Here is a 21,579-nt window from a genome sequence, read left to right on the forward strand (position 1 = left end):
GCCATCTCCTATCTTAGGCCAGTCCCGTGTTCGCGCCTCCCGCACCCTCCAGTCCCCCAGGCGGGGGAACCCCCGTCCCGACCACCTCTTCCATTTTCAGTTCCCCCTCGGACAGTGCAGCAGCAATCCTAAAATCCCCCCCCGCTAGATCCACATCTAGCTCTTTTGCTCCCCCCATATTACTTCCGTGAGTCAGCTGACTTCTGCTGACCCCGGCTTCCCCCGCCTTCCCGTTGATCTCCCCGTGTGGGAGTCTCTCTTCCTCCTTACCTTCCTCCATCCCCCCCCTTTTTGCGCGGGAAAAAGCCTGCGCTTTCCTGAACCAGCCCCGCTCCCTGCGGCGCAGCTCCTGTTGCGGCCATTATCCCTGTTCCCTCATCCCCGAGTCTCAGTCTCACCTCCCTCCAGCACCGACGCCCACATTCCCCATCATCATCTCGTCTACAGAAAAGAAAAAAAGGAATTTTAGGAATTTTAACCAGAACTCTACCCACATCCCCATCCATCATCCCCCCCCCCCCCCCCATGAATTATTCTTTACCCATATTTACAACCCCATAGACAACCAACATCTCCCCCCACAACCTTATCCCCTCAGTTCGAGTCCAGTTTTTCCGTCTGAATAAAGGTCCAAGACTCTTCTGGCGTTTCAAAATAATGGTGTCGGTCCTGATAAGTGACCCACAGTCGCGCAAGCTGCAGCATGCCGAACCTGACTCTTTTTTTATGCAGCACCGCCTTGGTCCGGTTGAAGCCAGCTCTCCTCCTTGCCACCTCCGCGCTCCAATCCTGGTAAACTCGGATCACCGCGTTCTCCCACCTACTGCTCCGCACCTTCTTGGCCCATCTCAGCACATTTTCTTTATCCGCGAAGCGATGAACCTTGCCACTATCGCCCTTGGCGGCTCATCAGCCTTGGGTCTCCTCACCAGGACCCGGTGAGCCCCTTCCAACTCCAAGGGGGTCGGAGAGGCCTCCGCTCCCATCAGCGAAAGGAGCATCGTACTCACATACACCCCGGCATCAGCTCCCTCCACTCCTTCGGGAAGACCCAGAATCCAGAGGTTCTTCGTCCTCGACCTGTTCTCCAGGACCTCGATTCTCTCGGCCCACCACCTCGTGCGCCTCCATTTTTACCGCCAGGCCCAGGATCTCGTCCTCGTTATCATTCATTTTATCTTTCACCTCACAAAGCTCCACCGCCTGGGTCTTCTGGGTCTCCTTCAGCCCCTCAATCGCCAACAGCATTGGCGCCAGCACCTCCTTTTTAAGCTCCTCCACACAGCGCTTAAGGCCCCCATGCTGCTCGTTCTCCGCCCTCCGCCATCTTGTTTTTCCCCCTCGTTTTTGCCGCTGCTCCAGAGCCCCTCTAGGCGCCGCTCCACTGCTGATCTCTGCCATATACCGTAAGGGGGGGACCTTGCTGCACCTTCCCACACGGGATCAAATCAAAAAAGTTCCGTTGGGGCTCTTCTGGAGAGCCCGAAAGTCCGTTATCGCGGGAACTGCCGAAACGTGCGGCGATGCCGGAAGTCCAAAATCAGCATTGTTAATGAAAGATAAATTGTATTTCAGCTGCTTACATTGTGAGTGTATCTTTTTAGCAGAGCAAGCTTTTCTTTCCACAAGAGCCATAATGCAGAAATTAGCATTAATATAAAGAGCTTGATATTTGGCAAGGATTAAATTGTAAATGATTAAACTAATTACAAAAAATATTTTCCAACAGGACACAGTTACTTGGACTTGGCAAGGACATAATGCGTAAGTTTTTTTTTAAATTAAAAAATTGTAATTGGGAAATAAAGATGAATAATGGCTGGTAATAAATTAACCAGCTTGCAGGTTTATGTCACATTTTAAATTTCCATTAAAAGTTGGGGAAAAAATTTCCATTAAAAGCTGGGGAAAATAAAAGAGAACACATAAAATACCCTTGTTTATAATAAACTATATAGTTGAAGAAGAGTTAAATGTTGTGGAAGTTTTGATGCTTACTGTAAGCTAATCTTAAACTTAATGCAGTGATATTTCCATGAAGAATAAAATATCTCACTAAACTAGAGAAAACTGCTTGGTCGTTCAATAAATCTTCCGATCCCGAACCCCTATTTCTGAACCAGATCAGACAAAAAGTTGCCGACTAAGCTTCCTATGATTTTTCAGGCCTGTCTTCCGATGCAGGATCTCGATTATTTAATTTTACCTTAAATTAAAGAGACTGTTTAAATCATAAAGTTCTAAACCCTTCCACATTCCATCCTTCCCACAATGCCAAACTAATTCGGTGAACATGGTTTTGTGAGGGAAATCATGTTAAACCAGCTGTAGATAATGGGAAACCAGTGGATGTACTGATTTCCAGAAGGCATTTGATAAGGTTCCACATCAAAGATTATTGTGGAAGATAAAAGCTCATGGATCATTTTCTTTTTGGCAACACATAACAAGTGGTTATCTGGGGTAGGTGGGATGTGAAGTTGAGGTTACAGTCAGATCAGCCATGATCTTATTGAATGACAGCAGGCTCGAGGGGCCGAGTGGCCTACTCTGCTCCTAATTTGTATTTGTAAAGACAGCCAGAGCATTTCTAGCAGTGGTTTTTCATCAATCTCATGCAGCAGCATCTCTGCAATTCTCAATAGACCTTCAAAACTAGTTAGTTCCCAATCAGCTTACTCAAATATATTGATTATAACCAGCTCGATCTCTCCACCACTTCTCTTTAATCTTTGTAATACTTTAGCTCCATTAAATTGTGCATTCTGCCCCACCCTCCACTTGATGCACCTTTTGTGGAAGGCATTAGTGGCCTTGGACCTGCTGTACAGAACTCCTTCCCTTAACCTCGCTCTACCTTTTAAAAATCTCCACAGATCTGGGGCGAAATTCTCCGTTATCGGCGGAAAGTCCGCCGATCGGCGCAAAAAACGGCGCAAATCCCACTTGCGTCACGTCATAAAAATGGGACGATAGTCTCCGGCCCGAAATGGGCTAGCAGCGACGTAACGGGATCCGCGCTTGCGCAGTAGTTCACGCCGTGCAGCGTCATACGCGCTGCACGGCGTGACGGCTCATAAGGCCGCGCAGCTCCCCCCCACCCGACCAGATCACCCGACCGCAACACCCGACTGGATGGCTGGCCGTCGCTCAGCCCCGAGGTTCGAGTCACGCGATGTGGAGGCGCTCCTGGACGCGGTGGAGCAGAGGAGGGACGCCCTGTATCCCGGGCACGGCCGCAGAGTTGCCCCACGCCACAGCCGGCGTCTGTGGAGGGAAGTGGCAGAGGCCGTCACCGCTGTGGCCCTGACACCACGGACAGGCACCCAGTGCCACAAGAAGGTGAACAACCTCGTCAGAGCAGGCAGGGTGAGCCTCCCCATATCCCCCCCTCCCCCATATCCCCCCTCACCCATATCCCCCCCTCCCCATATCCCCCCTCCCCCATATCCCCCCCATATCCCCCCCCCATATCCCCCCTCCCCCATATCCCCCTCCCCCATATCCCCCATATCACCCATATCCCCCATATCACCCATATCCACCCTCCACCATATCCCCCTCCCCCATATCCCCCTCCCCCATATCCCCCTCCCCCATATCCCCCTCCCCCATATCCCCCTCCCCCATATCCCCCTCCCCCATATCCCCCTCCCCCATATCCCCCTCCCCCATATCCCCCTCCCCCATATCCCCCTCCCCCATATCCCCCTCCCCCATATCCCCCCTCCCCCATATCCCCCTCCCCCATATCCCCCTCCCCCATATCCCCCCTCCCCCATATCCCCCCTCCCCCATATCCCCCATATCCCCCATATCCCCCCTCCCCCATATCCCCCCTCCCCCATAACACCCCTCCCCCATATCCCCCCTCCCCCATATCCCCCCTCCCCCATATCCCCCCTCCCCCATATCCCCCCTCCCCCATATCCCCCCTCCCCCATATCCCCCCTCCCCCATATCCCCCTCCCCCATATCCCCCCTCCCCCATATCCCCCCTCCCCCATATCCCCCTCCCCCATATCCCCCCTCCCCCATATCCCCCTCCCCCATATCCCCCTCCCCCATATCCCCCTCCCCCATATCCCCCCTCCCCCATATCCCCCCTCCCCCATATCCCCCCTCCCCCATATCCCCCCTCCCCCATATCCCCCCTCCCCCATATCCCCCCTCCCCCATATCCCCCCTCCCCCATATCCCCCCTCCCCCATATCCCCCCTCCCCCATATCCCCCCTCCCCCATATCCCCCCTCCCCCATATCCCCCCTCCCCCATATCCCCCCTCCCCCATATCCCCCCTCCCCCATATCCCCCCTCCCCCATATCCCCCCTCCCCCATATCCCCCCTCCCCCATATCCCCCCTCCCCCATATCCCCCCCTCCCCCATAATCCCCCCTCCCCCATAATCCCCCCTCTCCCATAATCCCCCCTCCCCCATAATCCCCCCTCCCCCATATTCCCCCCTCCCCCATATTCCCCCCTCCCCCATATTCCCCCCTCCCCCATATTCCCCCCTCCCCCATATTCCCCCCTCCCCCATATTCCCCCCTCCCCCATATTCCCCCCTCCCCCATATTCCCCCCTCCCCCATATTCCCCCCTCCCCCATATTCCCCCCTCCCCCATATTCCCCCCTCCCCCATATTCCCCCCTCCCCCATATTCCCCCCTCCCCCATATTCCCCCCTCCCCCATATTCCCCCCTCCCCCATATTCCCCCCTCCCCCATATTCCCCCCTCCCCCATATTCCCCCCTCCCCCATATTCCCCCCTCCCCCATATTCCCCCCTCCCCCATATTCCCCCCTCCCCCATATTCCCCCCTCCCCCATATTCCCCCCTCCCCCATATTCCCCCCTCCCCCATATTCCCCCCTCCCCCATATTCCCCCCTCCCCCATATTCCCCCCTCCCCCATATTCCCCCCTCCCCCATATTCCCCCCTCCCCCATATTCCCCCCTCCCCCATATTCCCCCCTCCCCCATATCCCCCCTCCCCCATATCCCCCCTCCCCCATATCCCCCCTCCCCCATATCCCCCCTCCCCCATATCCCCCCTCCCCCATATCCCCCTCCCCCATATCCCCCTCCCCCATATCCCCCTCCCCCATATCCCCCTCCCCCATATCCCCCCTCCCCCATATCCCCCCTCCCCCATATCCCCCTCCCCCATATCCACCCTCCCCCATATCCCCATATCCCCCATATCCCCCTCCCCCATATCCCCCCTCCCCCATATCTCCCCTCCCCCATATCTCCCCTCCCCCATATCCCCCCTCCCCCATATCCCCCCTCCCCCATATCCCCCCTCCCCCATATCCCCCCTCCCCCATATCCCCCCTCCCCCATATCCCCCCTCCCCCATATCCCCCCTCCCCCATATCCCCCCTCCCCATATATCCCCCCTCCCCCCATATCCCCCTCCCCCCATATCCCCCTCCCCCCATATCCCCCTCCCCCCATATCCCCCTCCCCCCATATCCCCCCTCCCCCCATATCCCCCCTCCCCCATATCCCCCCTCCCCCATATCCCCCCTCCCCCATATCCCCCCTCCCCCATATCCCCCCTCCCCCCATATCCCCCCTCCCCCCATATCCCCCCTCCCCCCATATCCCCCCTCCCCCCATATCCCCCCTCCCCCATATCCCCCCTCCCCCCATATCCCCCCTCCCCCCATATCCCCCCTCCCCCCATATCCCCCCTCCCCCCATATCCCCCCTCCCCCATATCCCCCCTCCCCCATATCCCCCCTCCCCCATATCCCCCATATCCCCCCTCCCCCATATCCCCCCTCCCCCATATCCCCCCTCCCCCCATATCCCCCCTCCCCCCATATCCCCCCTCCCCCCATATCCCCCCTCCCCCCATATCCCCCCTCCCCCCATATCCCCCTTCCCCCCATATCCCCCCTCCCCCATATCCCCCCTCCCCCATATCCCCCCTCCCCCATATCCCCCCTCCCCCCATATCCCCCCTCCCCCCATATCCCCCCTCCCCCCATATCCCCCCTCCCCCCATATCCCCCCTCCCCCATATCCCCCCTCCCCCATATCCCCCCTCCCCCCATATCCCCCCTCCCCCCATATCCCCCCTCCCCCCATATCCCCCCTCCCCCCATATCCCCCCTCCCCCCATATCCCCCCTCCCCCCATATCCCCCCTCCCCCCATATCCCCCCTCCCCCCATATCCCCCCTCCCCCCATATCCCCCCTCCCCCATATCCCCCCTCCCCCATATCCCCCCTCCCCCATATCCCCCCTCCCCCCATATCCCCCCTCCCCCCATATCCCCCCTCCCCCCATATCCCCCCTCCCCCCATATCCCCCCTCCCCCATATCCCCCCTCCCCCATATCCCCCCCTCCCCCATATCCCCATATCCCCATATCCCCCCCTCCCCCATATCCCCCCCTCCCCCATATCCCCCCTCCCCCATATCCCCCCCTCCCCCATATCCCCCTATATCCCCCCCTCCCCCATATCCCCCCCTCCCCCATATCCCCCCCTCCCCCATATCCCCCCTCCCCCATATCCCCCCTCCCCCATATCCCCCCCTCCCCCATCTCCCCCATATCCCCCATCTCCCCCATATCCCCCATATCCCCAAGTGAATCCAGCCCTAACCTTAACCTCTGCAATGCACGCGCAACCGATGGCGTGCATTCATATACCTGCCTAACACTGTTGCCTTTTACCCCTGCCACCACCCCCCCCCCCCACAGGAGAAGCGCGCACACAACAATAGGGAGCATGTGAGGACTGGAGGAGGGCCCGCTGATGAGAGGCCACTGACCGTACACGAGGAAAGGGCCCTGGAACTGGCTGGCGGACCTGAGGACCGGGAGGTTGCTGATGCAGAGGTCGGGGGCCCACGAGCAAGTGAGCCACCAACAGCCCGTCCCCATATCCCCCCTCCCCTATATCCCCCTCCCCCGTATCACCTGATCACTGCCTGATGTCTAACCATGCATGCTTCATTGTGTATCGCAGGACCAAACGTCCAGGCACCCATCCCCGCAGATGCACACCGCCCGCAGGATGCCCCTCGGAGATCACAGGAGACGGAGAGACCCGCACCCTCCAGCATGCGACGCCCGCAGGATGCTCCTCGGAGACCACGGGAGACGGAGAGACCCGGACCCTCCAGCATGCGACGCCCGCAGGATGCCCCTCGGAGACCACGGGAGACGGAGAGACCCGGACCCTCCAGCATGCGACGCCCGCAGGATGCCCTTCGCACACCACGGGAGACGGAGAGACCTGGAGCAACAGGGAGACGACACCCCCGTCACGTGCGAGAGCGACCATCCAGCGATGAGGGGGGCAGCCACAGGCCCCCGTCACATCCGAGCCAGGACAGCACTACCCGGGACAGCACTACCCGGGACGACGAAATACCGGACAGTGACTCAGAGTAGATGGGTGGAGACGAACCCCCACCCCAAAGTGCCATGGAGTCAGAGTGGGACGAAGAGCACGACACAACGCCACTGCTGTCACCAACACCCTCCACCATCGCAGAAACACTCACCACGGTTGGGCACTTTAGTGATGAGGCGTCTGGTACACTCACTGGTGCGCACAACACAGCCGTCCCGGTACAGCAGGTGGAGGTAGGAGCAGCAGAGGGACCGGGCGGTCGGAGGGCAGCCCAGGCCAAGTGAACATCTGCCGCCCAGATGGATCCCGGGTTCCTGCAGTTACCACACCCACACATAGATCCGATGCAACCACGGAGACGAGCGAATAGGGTGAGGGTGGCTTGCGGCGGCTGCGGTCGCAGGTGGAGGAGTCCACCCGCGTCCAGGAGCTGGGAGTGGTCCCGGTCATGCGTGCCACCCAGGCTGACACCGCACGGGTGGCGTCCGCGGTGGAGGCAATGGGTGCGACGGTGTCAGACATGGGGAACGGTTTGCGAGGCCTGGGGCCTTCCGTGCAGGCGGCGTCTGTGGCCCAGGAAATGGCTGCCCTCTCACAGGAGGCCATGAGCCAGTGCCAGCGCCAGATGGCAGAGGCGCTCAACGCCATAGCCCAGTCTCAGCAGGCCATGGCCCAGTCTCAGCAGGCCATGGCCCAGTCTCTGCAGGCCATGGCCCACTCTCTGCAGGCCATGGCCCACTCTCTGCAGGCCATGGCCCACTCTCTGCAGGCCATGGCCCACTCTCTGCAGGCCATGGCCCACTCTCTGCAGGCCATGGCCCACTCTCTGCAGGCCATGGCCCACTCTCTGCAGGCCATGGCCCACTCTCTGCAGGCCATGGCCCACTCTCTGCAGGCCATGGCCCACTCTCTGCAGGCCATGGCCCACTCTCTGCAGGCCATGGCCCACTCTCTGCAGGCCATGGCCCACTCTCTGCAGGCCATGGCCCACTCTCTGCAGGCCATGGCCCACTCTCTGCAGGCCATGGCCCACTCTCTGCAGGCCATGGCCCACTCTCTGCAGGCCATGGCCCACTCTCTGCAGGCCATGGCCCACTCTCTGCAGGCCATGGCCCACTCTCTGCAGGCCATGGCCCACTCTCTGCAGGCCATGGCCCACTCTCTGCAGGCCATGGCCCAGTCTCAGCAGGCCATGGCCCAGTCTCTGCAGGCCATGGCCCACTCTCTGCAGGCCATGGCCCACTCTCTGCAGGCCATGGCCCACTCTCTGCAGGCCATGGCCCACTCTCTGCAGGCCATGGCCCACTCTCTGCAGGCCATGGCCCACTCTCTGCAGGCCATGGCCCACTCTCTGCAGGCCATGGCCCACTCTCTGCAGGCCATGGCCCACTCTCTGCAGGCCATGGCCCACTCTCTGCAGGCCATGGCCCACTCTCTGCAGGCCATGGCCCACCCTCTGCAGGCCATGGCCCACCCTCTGCAGGCCATGGCCCACCCTCTGCAGGCCATGGCCCACCCTCTGCAGGCCATGGCCCACCCTCTGCAGGCCATGGCCCACCCTCTGCAGGCCATGGCCCACCCTCTGCAGGCCATGGCCCACCCTCTGCAGGCCATGGCCCACCCTCTGCAGGCCATGGCCCACCCTCTGCAGGCCATGGCCCACCCTCTGCAGGCCATGGCCCACCCTCTGCAGGCCATGGCCCACCCTCTGCAGGCCATGGCCCACCCTCTGCAGGCCATGGCCCAGTCTCTGCAGGCCATGGCCCAGTCTCTGCAGGCCATGGCCCAGTCTCTGCAGGCCATGGCCCAGTCTCTGCAGGCCATGGCCCAGTCTCTGCAGGCCATGGCCCAGTCTCTGCAGGCCATGGCCCAGTCTCTGCAGGCCATGGCCCAGTCTCTGCAGGCCATGGCCCAGTCTCTGCAGGCCATGGCCCAGTCTCTGCAGGCCATGGCCCAGTCTCTGCAGGCCATGGCCCAGTCTCTGCAGGCCATGGCCCAGTCTCTGCAGGCCATGGCCCAGTCTCTGCAGGCCATGGCCCAGTCTCTGCAGGCCATGGCCCAGTCTCTGCAGGCCATGGCCCAGTCTCTGCAGGCCATGGCCCAGTCTCTGCAGGCCATGGCCCAGTCTCTGCAGGCCATGGCCCAGTCTCTGCAGGCCATGGCCCAGTCTCTGCAGGCCATGGCCCAGTCTCTGCAGGCCATGGCCCAGTCTCTGCAGGCCATGGCCCAGTCTCTGCAGGCCATGGCCCAGTCTCTGCAGGCCATGGCCCAGTCTCAGCAGGCCATCGCTGAGGGCATCGGCGCCAGTGGCCATGTGCGAGCCGGCGTCGCACTGTCACAGACAGGGTTTGACAACCCCCTGGGCTCCATGGCTGCAAACCTGCAGACCCCTGTCGATACCAGCACGGGCCTCCAGGACTGGCAGCGCCAGATGTCGGGGGCGCGTCGGATGGCCAGTCCGTTCGCATCCCCCACCCATGTAGAGGCCTGGGGGCCATCGGGCACCCCGAGGGAGGAGGAGGTGGTGTGGTCCGTCCTGGCTCCCTCTGGAGGGTGGTCCCGGTACGCCGCGACACCTCGGACTCCGCCCCCCCTTCCGTCCCAGGTGCATCGGGTGGGCAACGGGCAGGACAGGCTGGCAGCTCGCCATCCCAGTCGCCCGGGCCGCAGCCTGGCCCATCTAGGCCAGGACGCCCCAGGAAACGGCCGCCAAAGGGATCCAGTGTCAGAGGGCAGGAATCACGAGTCCACCTCCAGTTCTGCTGTACCGTCTGGGGAACCACGTAGACGTAGTCAAAGGGCCCGTAAGGCCAAACAATTAGACACTGAGTAAGTTGGCACGGGTGCAGGGCACAGATGAGTTTTAGGGGCTCGGGAACGTGCATGAACTCCTTTGGTTATTAAAGTCAATGTTACACCTACCGAAGCTGCCTTTGTGCTCTGTCCAAAGCGTGCGGGCGTGTCATGTACGTTGAGCGCAAGTGTGTGTGTGTGACGGGTGGTCTTACCTCAGCCCCAGGTGAGTCTGCCCCCTTCTCCCTGGGCCGCCATCAACATCCCCCGGGCAGAGGACGGGACCGTACGCTGCAGTGTCACAGCCGCATGCAGGGATGGTCCGGGTGGATGGTGGTACTGTGGCCATGGGTCAGACATAGTCCAACGATGTAGAGCCAGGAGCTCATCGCAGGGCGGGTTGTCATCATCCTCCATGGCCTGCGATAGACACGCGTCCACCCGCAACTGGGTGAGCCCGGCCCGTTGTGCCGCCGGTGGATCGGCAATTGGAGGGGGGAGGGGGGTGCATGCGGGTGGGGTGTGTGGGGTTGGGGAGGGGGGTGAGGGTGCTGGGTGGGTGGATGGGTGGGGGGTGTGGGTGGTCGGCTGTTGCCATGGTGTGCGGTCTGACCATACTACCCGATTCCCACGCCCATCTAGTCAGTGAAGCGGGCGGCTATCAGTCTGTCCCGTGCCCGCTGGGCCAGCCGGTAACGGTGGACAGCCACCCGCCTGTGTCTACCCCGTCTGCCCTGACCATTGCCCCCATCCCCCTCATCTGGAGAGTACTGGGCCTCTTCCTGCTGCTCCTCCACTCCGCCCTCCTCTGCCTGCGGCACATCGCCCCTCTGCTGGGCTATGTTGTGCAGGACGCAGCACACCACAATGATGCGGCCGCCCCTATCTGACCGATACTGGAGGGCGCCCCCAGAGAGGTCCAGGCACCTGAAACGCATCTTCAGCACGCCAAAGCACCTCTCGATCACTCCCCTTGTCGCTACATGGGCATCCTTGTAGCGGTTCTCCGCCTCATTGCGTGGCCTCCGTATAGGCATCATCAGCCACGATCGCAATGGGTAGCCCCTGTCGCCCAGCAACCAGCCCCTCAGCCGGGGATGGCGTCCCTCGTACATGCCGGGGATGGATGACCGCGACAACACGAATGAGTCGTGTACACTGCCTGGGTGACGGGCGCAGACGTGCAGGATCATCATGCGGTGGTCGCAGACCACCTGTACGTTCATCGAATAGGTCCCCTTCCTATTAGTGAATATGGCCCTGTTATCTGCAGGTGGCCGCACGGCGACGTGCATTCCATCGATCGCGCCCTGGACCATGGGGAACCCGGCAACGGCAGAGAAGCCCACGGCCCTGGCATCTTGGCTGGCCCGGTCCACGGGGAAGCGGATGTAGCGGTGCGCCATGGCATAAAGGGCATCTATCACTGCCCCGATGCACCGATGTCTGCGATATGCCGGACAGGTCCCCACTCGGTGCCTGGAATGACCCCGTTGCATAAAGTTTCAGGGCCACCGTAACCTTGACGGACACGGGAAGAGGGTGTCCCCCGCCAGTGCCACGCGGTGACAGGTGTGCCAGCAGGTGGCAGATGTGTGCCACGGTTTCCCGGCTCATCCGGAGTCTCCTCCTGCATTCCCGGTCCGTGAGGTCCTGGTATGACTGCCGGGGCCGGTACACACGGGGCGCCCTCGGGTGCCTCCGTTGCCGTGGGGCCGCGACGTCCTCCTCCCCCTCCTCGTCCTGTCGGTCAGGTGTCCCTCCAGCCTGGGCGGCTGCCGCCTGCCCCTCTGCGGCAGCCTGCGCCGCCTCTCTGGCACGCTCCTCCTCCTCCTCCTCCTCATCCAGGGCAACATAGACATGAGCGGCTGCCACCACGGCGGCCAACATCGCTGGATGGTCTGAAAACATGACGGCCTGGTGGGGGGGGGGGAGGGGAACGACGACATGTCATCATTGCCCATATCCCCTCCTCCCCCCAGCCAGGTGGCATGGACCGCATGGGTCCAACTGTTGGAGGCTGGCACCTGGCCAGGTGGACCAACTCAGTTGCCCTCCCATCACCCTCCTCGGCATGGACCCCCTCCCCAACCTCCACCCCAGCACGGACCCCCCCCCCCAACCTCCACCCCAGCACGGACCCCCCCCCCCCAACCTCCACCCCAGCACGGACCCCCCCCCCCCCAACCTCCACCCCGGCACGGACCCCCTCCCCAACCTCCACCCCAGCACGGACCCCCCAACCTCCACCCCGGCACGGACCCCCTCCCCAACCTCCACCCCGGCACGGACCCCCTCCCCAACCTCCACCCCAGCACGGACCCCCCCCCCCCCAACCCCCAACCTCCACCCCGGCACGGACCCCCTCCCCAACCTCCACCCCAGCACGGACCCCAACCCCCAACCTTCACCCCGGCACGGACCCCCCCCAACCCCCAACCTCCACCCCAGCACGGACCCCCCCCAACCTCCACCCCAGCACGGACCCCCTCCCCAACCTCCACCCCAGCACGGACCCCCTCCCCAACCTCCACCCCAGCACGGACCCCCTCCCCAACCTCCACCCCAGCACGGACCCCCCCCAAACCTCCACCCCGGCACGGACCCCCTCCCCAACCTCCACCCCAGCACGGACCCCCCCCAACCTCCACCCCGGCACGGACCCCCTCCCGGCACTCCCCCGGAGCCCAGCCTACTCTAACCACCCCCCCCCCCCCCCCCCCCCCCCCGCCGCACACACACACACACAAGCCGAGACACACCTCTCCTCACGCAATCAGTCTGCGGCCACGCCATTTCCTGCCCAGAGCCAACCCCCCAGGCCGTCACTCACCTCCTCGCTGGTCGGCGTGAGCCTGGAGCACCGGGTCACGCCGATGAAAAGGAGGTTTGATTCACGTCGACGTGAACGGTCATCACGTCGACGGGACTTCGGCCCATCCGGGAGGGAGAATATCGGCAGGCCGAAAATCGGCTGCCTTGCGCAGACCCGTGACATTCTCCGCGGCAGCGGCGCCATTAACGCCCCGCCGACTTTTCTCCCTTCGGAGACTTCAGCGGGGGCGGGGGCGGGATTCACGGCGGCCAACGGCCATTCTCCGATCCGGCGGGGGGTCGGAGAATGACGCCCCTCATGTTTTCAATCTAGTTCACTCCTCCCGATGTATTTTGTTTCCCGGTTCTGAATCGATTTTCAGCACATCTGTTTGCAGATTCGTTGAGATTTTCCTTTTGATTGTACTTTGTAAGTACAAGTTGCTATTGATATCTTCTCTTTTTAAAAAATAAGTTGCATGAATTTCCTTGCTGATAAATAAGAAAAAGCTATGTGGAATACTTTGAATGATTTCTTTCCGTCAAGTTATAACATTTTTTGATTGTGAAATTATCGTTTTGGACTTTAATTCTTCTCCAAGCTACTTTTGTAGCATACTGTGCAAGTGGGTCATTCAATGAAGAGCTTTCTTTCATTGATGTATTGAAAATGCCCTTTTGAGGTGGTTTTATTTTGGTGCTTCTGACGGACCTGAGTTTAAGGGAATCCAAATTGGTTGCTGCTGCATACTGAATTAATAATGGTGTGTTTTTTTGAATCTATTTTAGGAAATCTTAAATATTAGCTCCCATTAAAATAAAATGGCATTGCTCCATGCAGCCAAAACATACTGCACAAAATGTACACCGCATGTATCTTTGTTAATAAAGAAATGATATGCCTGCAGAATCATCTACATTCCCTGTTTTCTTCAATCTACAGATTACATAGACAAGAGATGAACATGTTTCCATACTTTTGGAAAACTCTGAGTAAAATCACCCAATTTTTCCCTTCCTGCTGTGTATATAAAGGCACCCTATGGGGCTGTGCTCAATTATTTTATTCTCGCCATTATTAAAAATTACATTTGCCACTTCAAGAAATCTTCCATACCCACCTTTCAATCCCATGCAGCCATGCATTTATTTTTTTGGGGTATCAATTATTTTTTTCCAATTAGGGACAATTTAGCGTGGCCAATCCATCTAACCTGCACATCTTTGTGTTGTGGGGGTGAGACCCACGCAGACACGGGGAGAATATGCAAACTCCACACGGACAGTGACCCAGGGTCCGGGATCGAACCCAGGTCCTCGGCGCCGTGAGGCAGCAGTGCTAATCACTGCGTCACTGTGCCGTCCTTCATCTCAGCATTTAGTTGCTTTGCTTCAAACTTAACTCTTGATGGTTCACATTAAAGCCCAGTGTCAGTTATGAAATTCATTGTAATGTAATGGAAGAAAAAACTACCTTGATTTCAAATGAAAAATCTTATGTTGCCTTTGTGCGTTAACCAACTATCAGGGGAGAGTGAAATGAACAATCATTGGCTGATATTGAAAAGAGAACATGAGACCAGAAAGTTAAAGGAACAAATTCTCACCTTGTATATCAACAAACAAACCCTATCCTCAGCATACAGATCAAAAATTGAGCTCCACAATGTCACTGGTGTCAACACTGCGGAAGCCCTGTGGGGCTATAAATGGCAGTAAATCTGCTCTTGGGTGCTTCTGCATGGTCTGCGTAGCTCAGCATAGAAAGAGCCATGGTGCAGATGTGCCTGTGCTGGCAAATGCAGAATGGACAGGTCATATTGGCATTCAGCATCTCTTAGGCATAGAGTCATAGAGGTTTACAGCATGGAAACAGGCCTTTCGGCCCAACCTGTCCATGCCGCCCAGTTTTTACCACTAAGCAAGTCCCAATCGCCTGCATTTAGCCCATATTCCTCTATATTTATCTTATCCATATAACTGTCTAAATGCTTTTTAAAGGACAACATTGTACCCACCTCTATTACCTCTGGCAGCTCGATCCAGACACTCACCACCCTCTGTGTGGAAAAAATTGCCCCGCTGGACCCTTTTCTATCTCTCCCCTCTCACCGTAAACCTATGCCATCTAGTTTTAGATTCCCCAACTTTTGATAATTTGTTGACCATCTACCTTATCAATGCAACCTCATTATTTTATAGACCTCTATAAGATGACTTCTAAGCCTCCTACGCTCCAGGAAAAAAAGTCCCAATCTATCCAGCCTCTCTCAAGTCAAACCATCAAGTCCCGGAAACATCCTAGTGAATCCTTTCTGCATTCTTTCTAGTTTAATATTATCCTTTCTATAATAGGGTGACCAAAACTGTACACAGTATTCCAAGTGTGGCCATACTGATGTCTTGTACAACTTCAACAAGACCCCTCAACTCCTGTATTCAATGTTCTGACCAATGAAACCAAGCATGCCGAGTGCTTTCTTCACCACCCTGTCCATCCGTGACTCCATTTTCAAGGAGTTATGATCGTGTACCCCTTTGTTCTGTAACTCTTTGTTCTATAACTCTCCCTAACACCCTACCATTAACTAAGCAGGTCCTGCCCCGATTCGATCTACCAAAATGCAGAACCTCAAATTTATCTAAATTAAACTCCATCTGCCATTCATCGGTACACTAGCCCAATTGATCAAGATCTCGTTTCAATCATTCTTCACTGTCCACTGTGCCATAGTATTGGTGTCATTGCATATTTACCAGCCATGCCTCCTAAATTCTCATCCAGATCATTAATATAGATAACAAATAACAGCTGTGTGCTGATTTGGTGCCAAACCTGTCATTTTATACTTCAGGGGCGGGATTCTCCGCCCCCCCCCCCCCCCCCCCCGCCGGGTCGGAGAATCACTGGGGGGCGGCATGAATTCTGCTCCGATGCCAGCTGCCGAATTCTCCGGCGCCGGGGTTTTGGCGGGGTAGGAATCGCGTCGCGCCGGTCGGCGACCGCTGGTAGCAGCCCCCCCCGGCAATTCTCCGCCCCGCAATGGGCCGAGCGGCCGCCCGTTTTCGGCCGGTCCCGCTGGCGTGAATCAAACCAGGTCCATACCGGCGGGACCTGGCTCTACGGGCGGCCTGCAGAGTCCTCGGGTGGGGGGGGGGGGAGGAGATCTGGCCCCCCATTGCCGGCGGGGAGGGAACATCACTGCGCATGCGCTGGGATGACGGCAACACACCGGTTGGCACGGCGCTAAGCCCTTCTGCGCTGGCCTAACCCCTGAAGGTGCGGAGGATTCCGCACCTTCCGGGCGGCCCGATGCCGGAGTGGTTCATGCCACTCCTCAGCGCTGGTACGGCCCGCCCCGCCGGGTAGAGGAGAATCCTGCCCCATATGCCCTCTGTGTCCAGCTGTCTGGACCCCCCTCTCTACTAGCACTATTTACAAGTACCAGAATAGGAATTTAGGTGAGGTGCATTTATCTTTCCTTACTTCTGTAGAGTTAGTAGAAGTACTGTGTACTTGGAGGCACTTTTAAGTTATTAGTCAAGGCTGTGTAGTGCTAGATCTTTCCAAGAAGTGGCCAAAGTTTGAAGGCCTCTAAGCAGAACGTTTACTCTCACTAGTGGAGGCTGCCATTTCTAAGACATGAACTAGAGAATAGCTTTATGGTGGTCAGGGCTAACTCCATGTGTCTTATGATTTCCCTCTGCACCGGACCACACCGTGGAGCACGTTCCTGCAACAAAAGCCATGCTTTTGGTTACAGCATTACAGGGAGATGGAGCATAATCAGCTGAGAGGAAAATCTGTGCGCAGAGAGAAGATGAGGGCTACTCCCAACAAAAGACCACACTCACCTATGGTATTCAGAGAGCAATCCTCCAACCTCCAATTCAGCCAGGAATGGTGGCTGAGGTGGCTACGTGTTACTAAGGAAGTGATCACTAAGTGAGCCACGTCCTCCCAATTGGTGCTGCAGCTGCCGGCAGGGTGAGGATATTGCGGCCAGATGCCAAGTTTCTACACCTACGTATTCTTCCAGGCTGGAGCTGGCAACATTGCCAACAGCACACAGTCTGTCATGCCATGCACTGTTGTGCCAGGGAGGCCTAAAGAACCTGTGTTAAGAGAGGAGACATCTTCATCTCTCTAAGTAGAGACAAGTAGAAGGAGCGGGCCTCTGGTTATGCCAGAGTTTGGGGATTCTTACTGATACTGGGAGCCATTGACTGCATGCCAGTGACTGTGAGCACCATATATCAATGGGGAGATTTACCAGAATGGTAAAGGGTTCCACACCTTGAATTTGTATGCAATTGCACGCACAACACCACTTTGGTGAAAGCCTAGAATCCTAGCAGCAGCTTTTATCCTGCATCAGTCAGATATTACTGCCATCTCTAAGACATGAACTAGAGAATAGTTTTATGGTAGTCTGGGCTAAATCCATGTGCCTTATGATACCCCTCTGCCACCCGACCACACCATGGAGCACGTTCCTACAACAAAAGCCATGCTGCTACCAGGGATCCTGTGTAACAAACTATCAACATTGGAAAACAATTGTTCTGCTTCTTGGATCAGTCCAGAAAGGGGGGTGGATGGGATGGAATGTGGTAAGCAGGTTGTGTGCCCTATGGTAAATACTGGTGTGTTTCTCCAAAGATGTGCTGGTCTAATGTGTTCCACACAACAACCTGAATACCATGAGAGTGTAACATTTGCCACCAAGTCTTTGGCGAGTACTTTGCAGAGGGGGTGGGGGGAGAAGTCAGGTGACATTATTTCTTCACCAGTCCCATGCTAGAAAGGATGAGCTCCAAGCTCTTCCGGTAGTTCTGTGCCAGTTTGGAGCTGGACTTTTTCATAGTTCATGAAAGTTCCGATAGAGTATGTGGAAAGGCTGTCAATGCACTAACATCTCTGTGTATGCCATCAGCCTTTTCCTGTATGTCACTCATCCCAAGTCCTCATCTGAACCTCCTGCAGCAGGGTTCATCTGCAATCTCTGTCCAGTGAGGTAGCACACATGCACTATTTTCCGTCTGTACTGCCAGCAGCTCTTGATTGAGTCTGGTGACTGGCCAGGTGCTGATCCCACCTCCATACTACCTTGAAAGTAGGTGCAGTGTATATTTGAGCTGCTGGTTGCACCCTGTCAGATCAAGTAATGATATTGGGCTTCACTGGCTGTTCTTGGGTATCTGTAAACAATTGCAGAAGGGGAGGGTTGAAATGAAGAAACCAGGTGAGTGGAAAGCAGAAGGTCCATGGCCTCACCATCTGCAACTTGTGCTTCATGCCTGACAGCAGGATGAGGATCAAGTGAGATTTGAGAAGGTGTATAAGAAGAACATCACCCTGAATGTTCTTAAATCAAGTCTGTGTCAACAATTTGTAGTACCATCTCCTCCAAGGTGTTTGGGAGGTGCAGTTTTGTCTGACGTTCAGTGGTTCTCTACTCCTCCCTTTTATTGCATGCCACCTTGTCCTGCAGGAGAAAGGGAAGAATATTGGTGGGTTCATTGCAATGTGGTTGGGTGATGTGTCTGTCATAGCTGACTAGTTGAAAGTATATGGAAGCTGTGAGAATTGGGTGTGAGGCTGCAAGTTTGTGAGACGGAAGGTGAAATCTCCGAATGTTAGGCATGAGTATGATTGTTGGACTGCTGGTGAGTGAGTGATGGGGATTGAGCAATATCTCGGTTTTGTGGTGCCATGGCTAGGCAATGAGTTTTGAACATATACTCAATGACCGTGATCATTCGTGTAAGGTCATGAACATTTTTGTGGCACTTCAACAAGGTCATCCTGGCTGGCCTCCTTTAATTGCCCTCTATGGTTACCTGCTCCCATCAATGTATGTCTTGAGGGCCTCCTATCCCTTTATGGAAACATGACGTCTCTTCTCCTTTCCACCTCTTGAATTAAAGTCTCTCACATTGTATCAGGGAACCTGGGTTCTTTCTCTCTGTCTTGCTGCTCAATGGATGCTCATTATGCCTTGTGAGAAATACTTTTGTGAAATAATGGGCGCAGGCTGGCTTTTAAGAAGTGCAACTTTAACTTGTGCCATTCTCGTACAAACCTGCACCTTTTGCTCAGCATGTAGCCAGTCAGCACCCTAATTAACACTGGGCTGCATTGGGCAACCATCATGATGAATATTAGCATGATGTATCTGTGCTGCTGGCATCTTCTAGATTTGGTGTGGGGGAGATTTTGCATCATCATCCTCCCTCCTTCAAACTATCTTTATCAAGTTTTTAACCCAGTTTTCATTGCTGCCATCAAATTAAACTCAGACTTCAGTGAAATGACACAATCAATTTCCCAGAAAATGCCTCTTTACCGTCCCGGTTTTTCTTCCAAACAGAATTCACAGAATAATACAGTGCAGAAGAGACCCTACAGCCTATCGAGTCTGAATGGATGCATGAAAGACAACTAACCCACCTAATCCCATTTGCCATAGCCCATAGCCTTGAGTGTTATGACTTGCAAGTACTCATCCTGGTATTTATTAAAGGATGTGAAGCAACCAGCCTCTACCACCCTCCCAGATGCCAGCCTCCCAGGCAGTGCATTCCAGACTGTCACCACCCTCTTGAGTAAAAAGGTTTTTCCTCCAAAGCCTCCTACCCCTCCTCTTGAACATGTGTCTGTCCCCTTCAACTAAGGGCAACAGCTGCTCCCTATCCACCCTGTCCATGCCCCTCATAATCTTGTACACCTCAATCCGATCGCCCCTCCGTCTTCTCAGCTTCAGCAAAAATAACAAACCTATCCAATCTCTCTTCATAACATAAATGTTCCATCCCAGGCAACATCCTGGTGAATCGCCTCTGTGCCCACTCCAGTGCAATCACATCCTTCCTATAATGTGGCAATCATCTTTGAACATTTGAATTGGTGCAGATTTTTATTCACAGTCAACCATGGTGCACCCCCTGTAAGCCAAGCCACTCCTGATTTCCTTGTAATTTAGTCCCAATCACACAGATGCTGTCAAACTCTCAGGCTGAGAAACTTAATACAATACTGCACCATGCATTCACATTTGTAGAGTATTGAAACTTTGAAGCCTTTGCTAATCGTTACACTTTTGTAACAAATAGAATTTTTGAGTGCAAGATTAATTCCTTTACATTATATATTCCTGTATTAGTTGGAACAAAGATAACAACATAATTCATCTCAAATCCTTGACTGAGTAGGGAGGATTTATCTTTGTATCGCTATGCAAAAGTAGGTGATCTTCTGGAGAGAATAAAACAATTGGGTGAGCTCTGGAGTTGCACGGGAGAGAGGTTGGGGTAGTACATTAGCTTCTGTCGAATTCCTACATCTAAAAATGGGTGGCAAGATTTTCCTCTAGCTGTTTTTCATCTTCACTTCCAATTTCCCCATCCCATTCCACCATATGTAAATATCTATGAGTAGGAAGAGTTAATCTCTCTGCATAATTTTCCTATTCCTAAAAAGTGATGGTGGCAGGTTAGTTGCAGAGAAGTTTGATAGTGGGGAAGCATTTCATGTTGGAATTAAAGAGCTGAAAGCATTCATTTTACATCTTAGTCATTTGAACCACAGACTTCTTAGAGACTAGATCATAATAAATATAGTAACAAATTAAATATGGAAATATTCCTGGACTTTGGAGTTTCCACTGAAGCTCTACTATAAGAAAGTGGATGATGGTAGAGGAGTGAACAGAGGCAAAGTTAGTTCAGCGTAATAGGTACCATAGAATCCCTACAGTGTAGAAGGAGGCCATTCAGCCCGTAGTGTCTGCACCGACCTCTGAAAGAGCACCCTACTTAGGTCCACTCAATTAGGTGTGTAGTGTTTCTCTTTCATCAAGCAGTTGTCTCCTTCCCTTTATGTCGAAACCACTGACGCTTTGTTTTCTAGGAATACAAAATGAGCTTCTGCATAGTGGATGTATTTCTACAAATCTCGTGTGCTAGGAAGGAATGGGACCCATTTGGCGAAAAAGGTCCTTTATGAGTAAACAATAAATTATTTCAACAAACGAGGCTTTTATTTTTATTTATTCATCGTCAGGATATGGGTGTCCCTGGCATGACAACATTGCGTGCCCATTTCTAGTTAACCTGTCTGACTGCATGTCTTTTGTTGAAAACCAAATTTGCCTACTTTTGCAGGGTTTTTTGTCGTTTTTAAATTTGAAATATTTACAGTTCAAGTCAATTTCTGTCATCTTTCACCCCATCCTGCCTGAGTATGACAATGTTGTACTCCAATATGGGATTGGTTATTTGGTTACCTTGTAGGCCATGTATCCAATGTTCAAAAGAACTGTAGATGATCTCGAGGGATGAAGAAAGCTATAATGGGATTCTCCTCCAAAGTCTCCAGCAAGCGTTTCTGTAATTTATCACCGATCAGCTAGAGAACATCCCTTTTCTAAACTGCTACAAAAATTGCTTTTTTGAGATGTATTGTGGAATTAAGTCAGAAATAGGAGTGACGTTTATGTTTCCTGCACTCTACCAATTTTATTAACTCAAATTCTGAGGTTAGGCCTGTTGAGTCTGTTTTCTGACTGGGGGTGTCAACTGACCAGTGATAGCC

At 55.4% G+C, this 21,579-nt stretch overlaps 1 protein-coding gene across 2 annotated transcripts in view; it reads left to right on the plus strand.

Annotated features, from left to right (window-relative positions):
* Positions 1-21,579, plus strand: part of lpcat2 (lysophosphatidylcholine acyltransferase 2) — a 101,788-nt gene that overhangs the window by 39,344 nt on the left and 40,865 nt on the right. For both annotated transcript variants that reach the window (XM_072518274.1, XM_072518275.1), the window contains exon 7: positions 1,730-1,764. In XM_072518274.1, the coding sequence (XP_072374375.1) occupies positions 1,730-1,764 (35 nt within the window). The remainder of the gene's footprint in view (positions 1-1,729; positions 1,765-21,579) is intronic.

Source organism: Scyliorhinus torazame, chromosome 10 (assembly GCF_047496885.1).
Source record: "Scyliorhinus torazame isolate Kashiwa2021f chromosome 10, sScyTor2.1, whole genome shotgun sequence".
Taxonomy (NCBI): domain Eukaryota; kingdom Metazoa; phylum Chordata; class Chondrichthyes; order Carcharhiniformes; family Scyliorhinidae; genus Scyliorhinus; species Scyliorhinus torazame.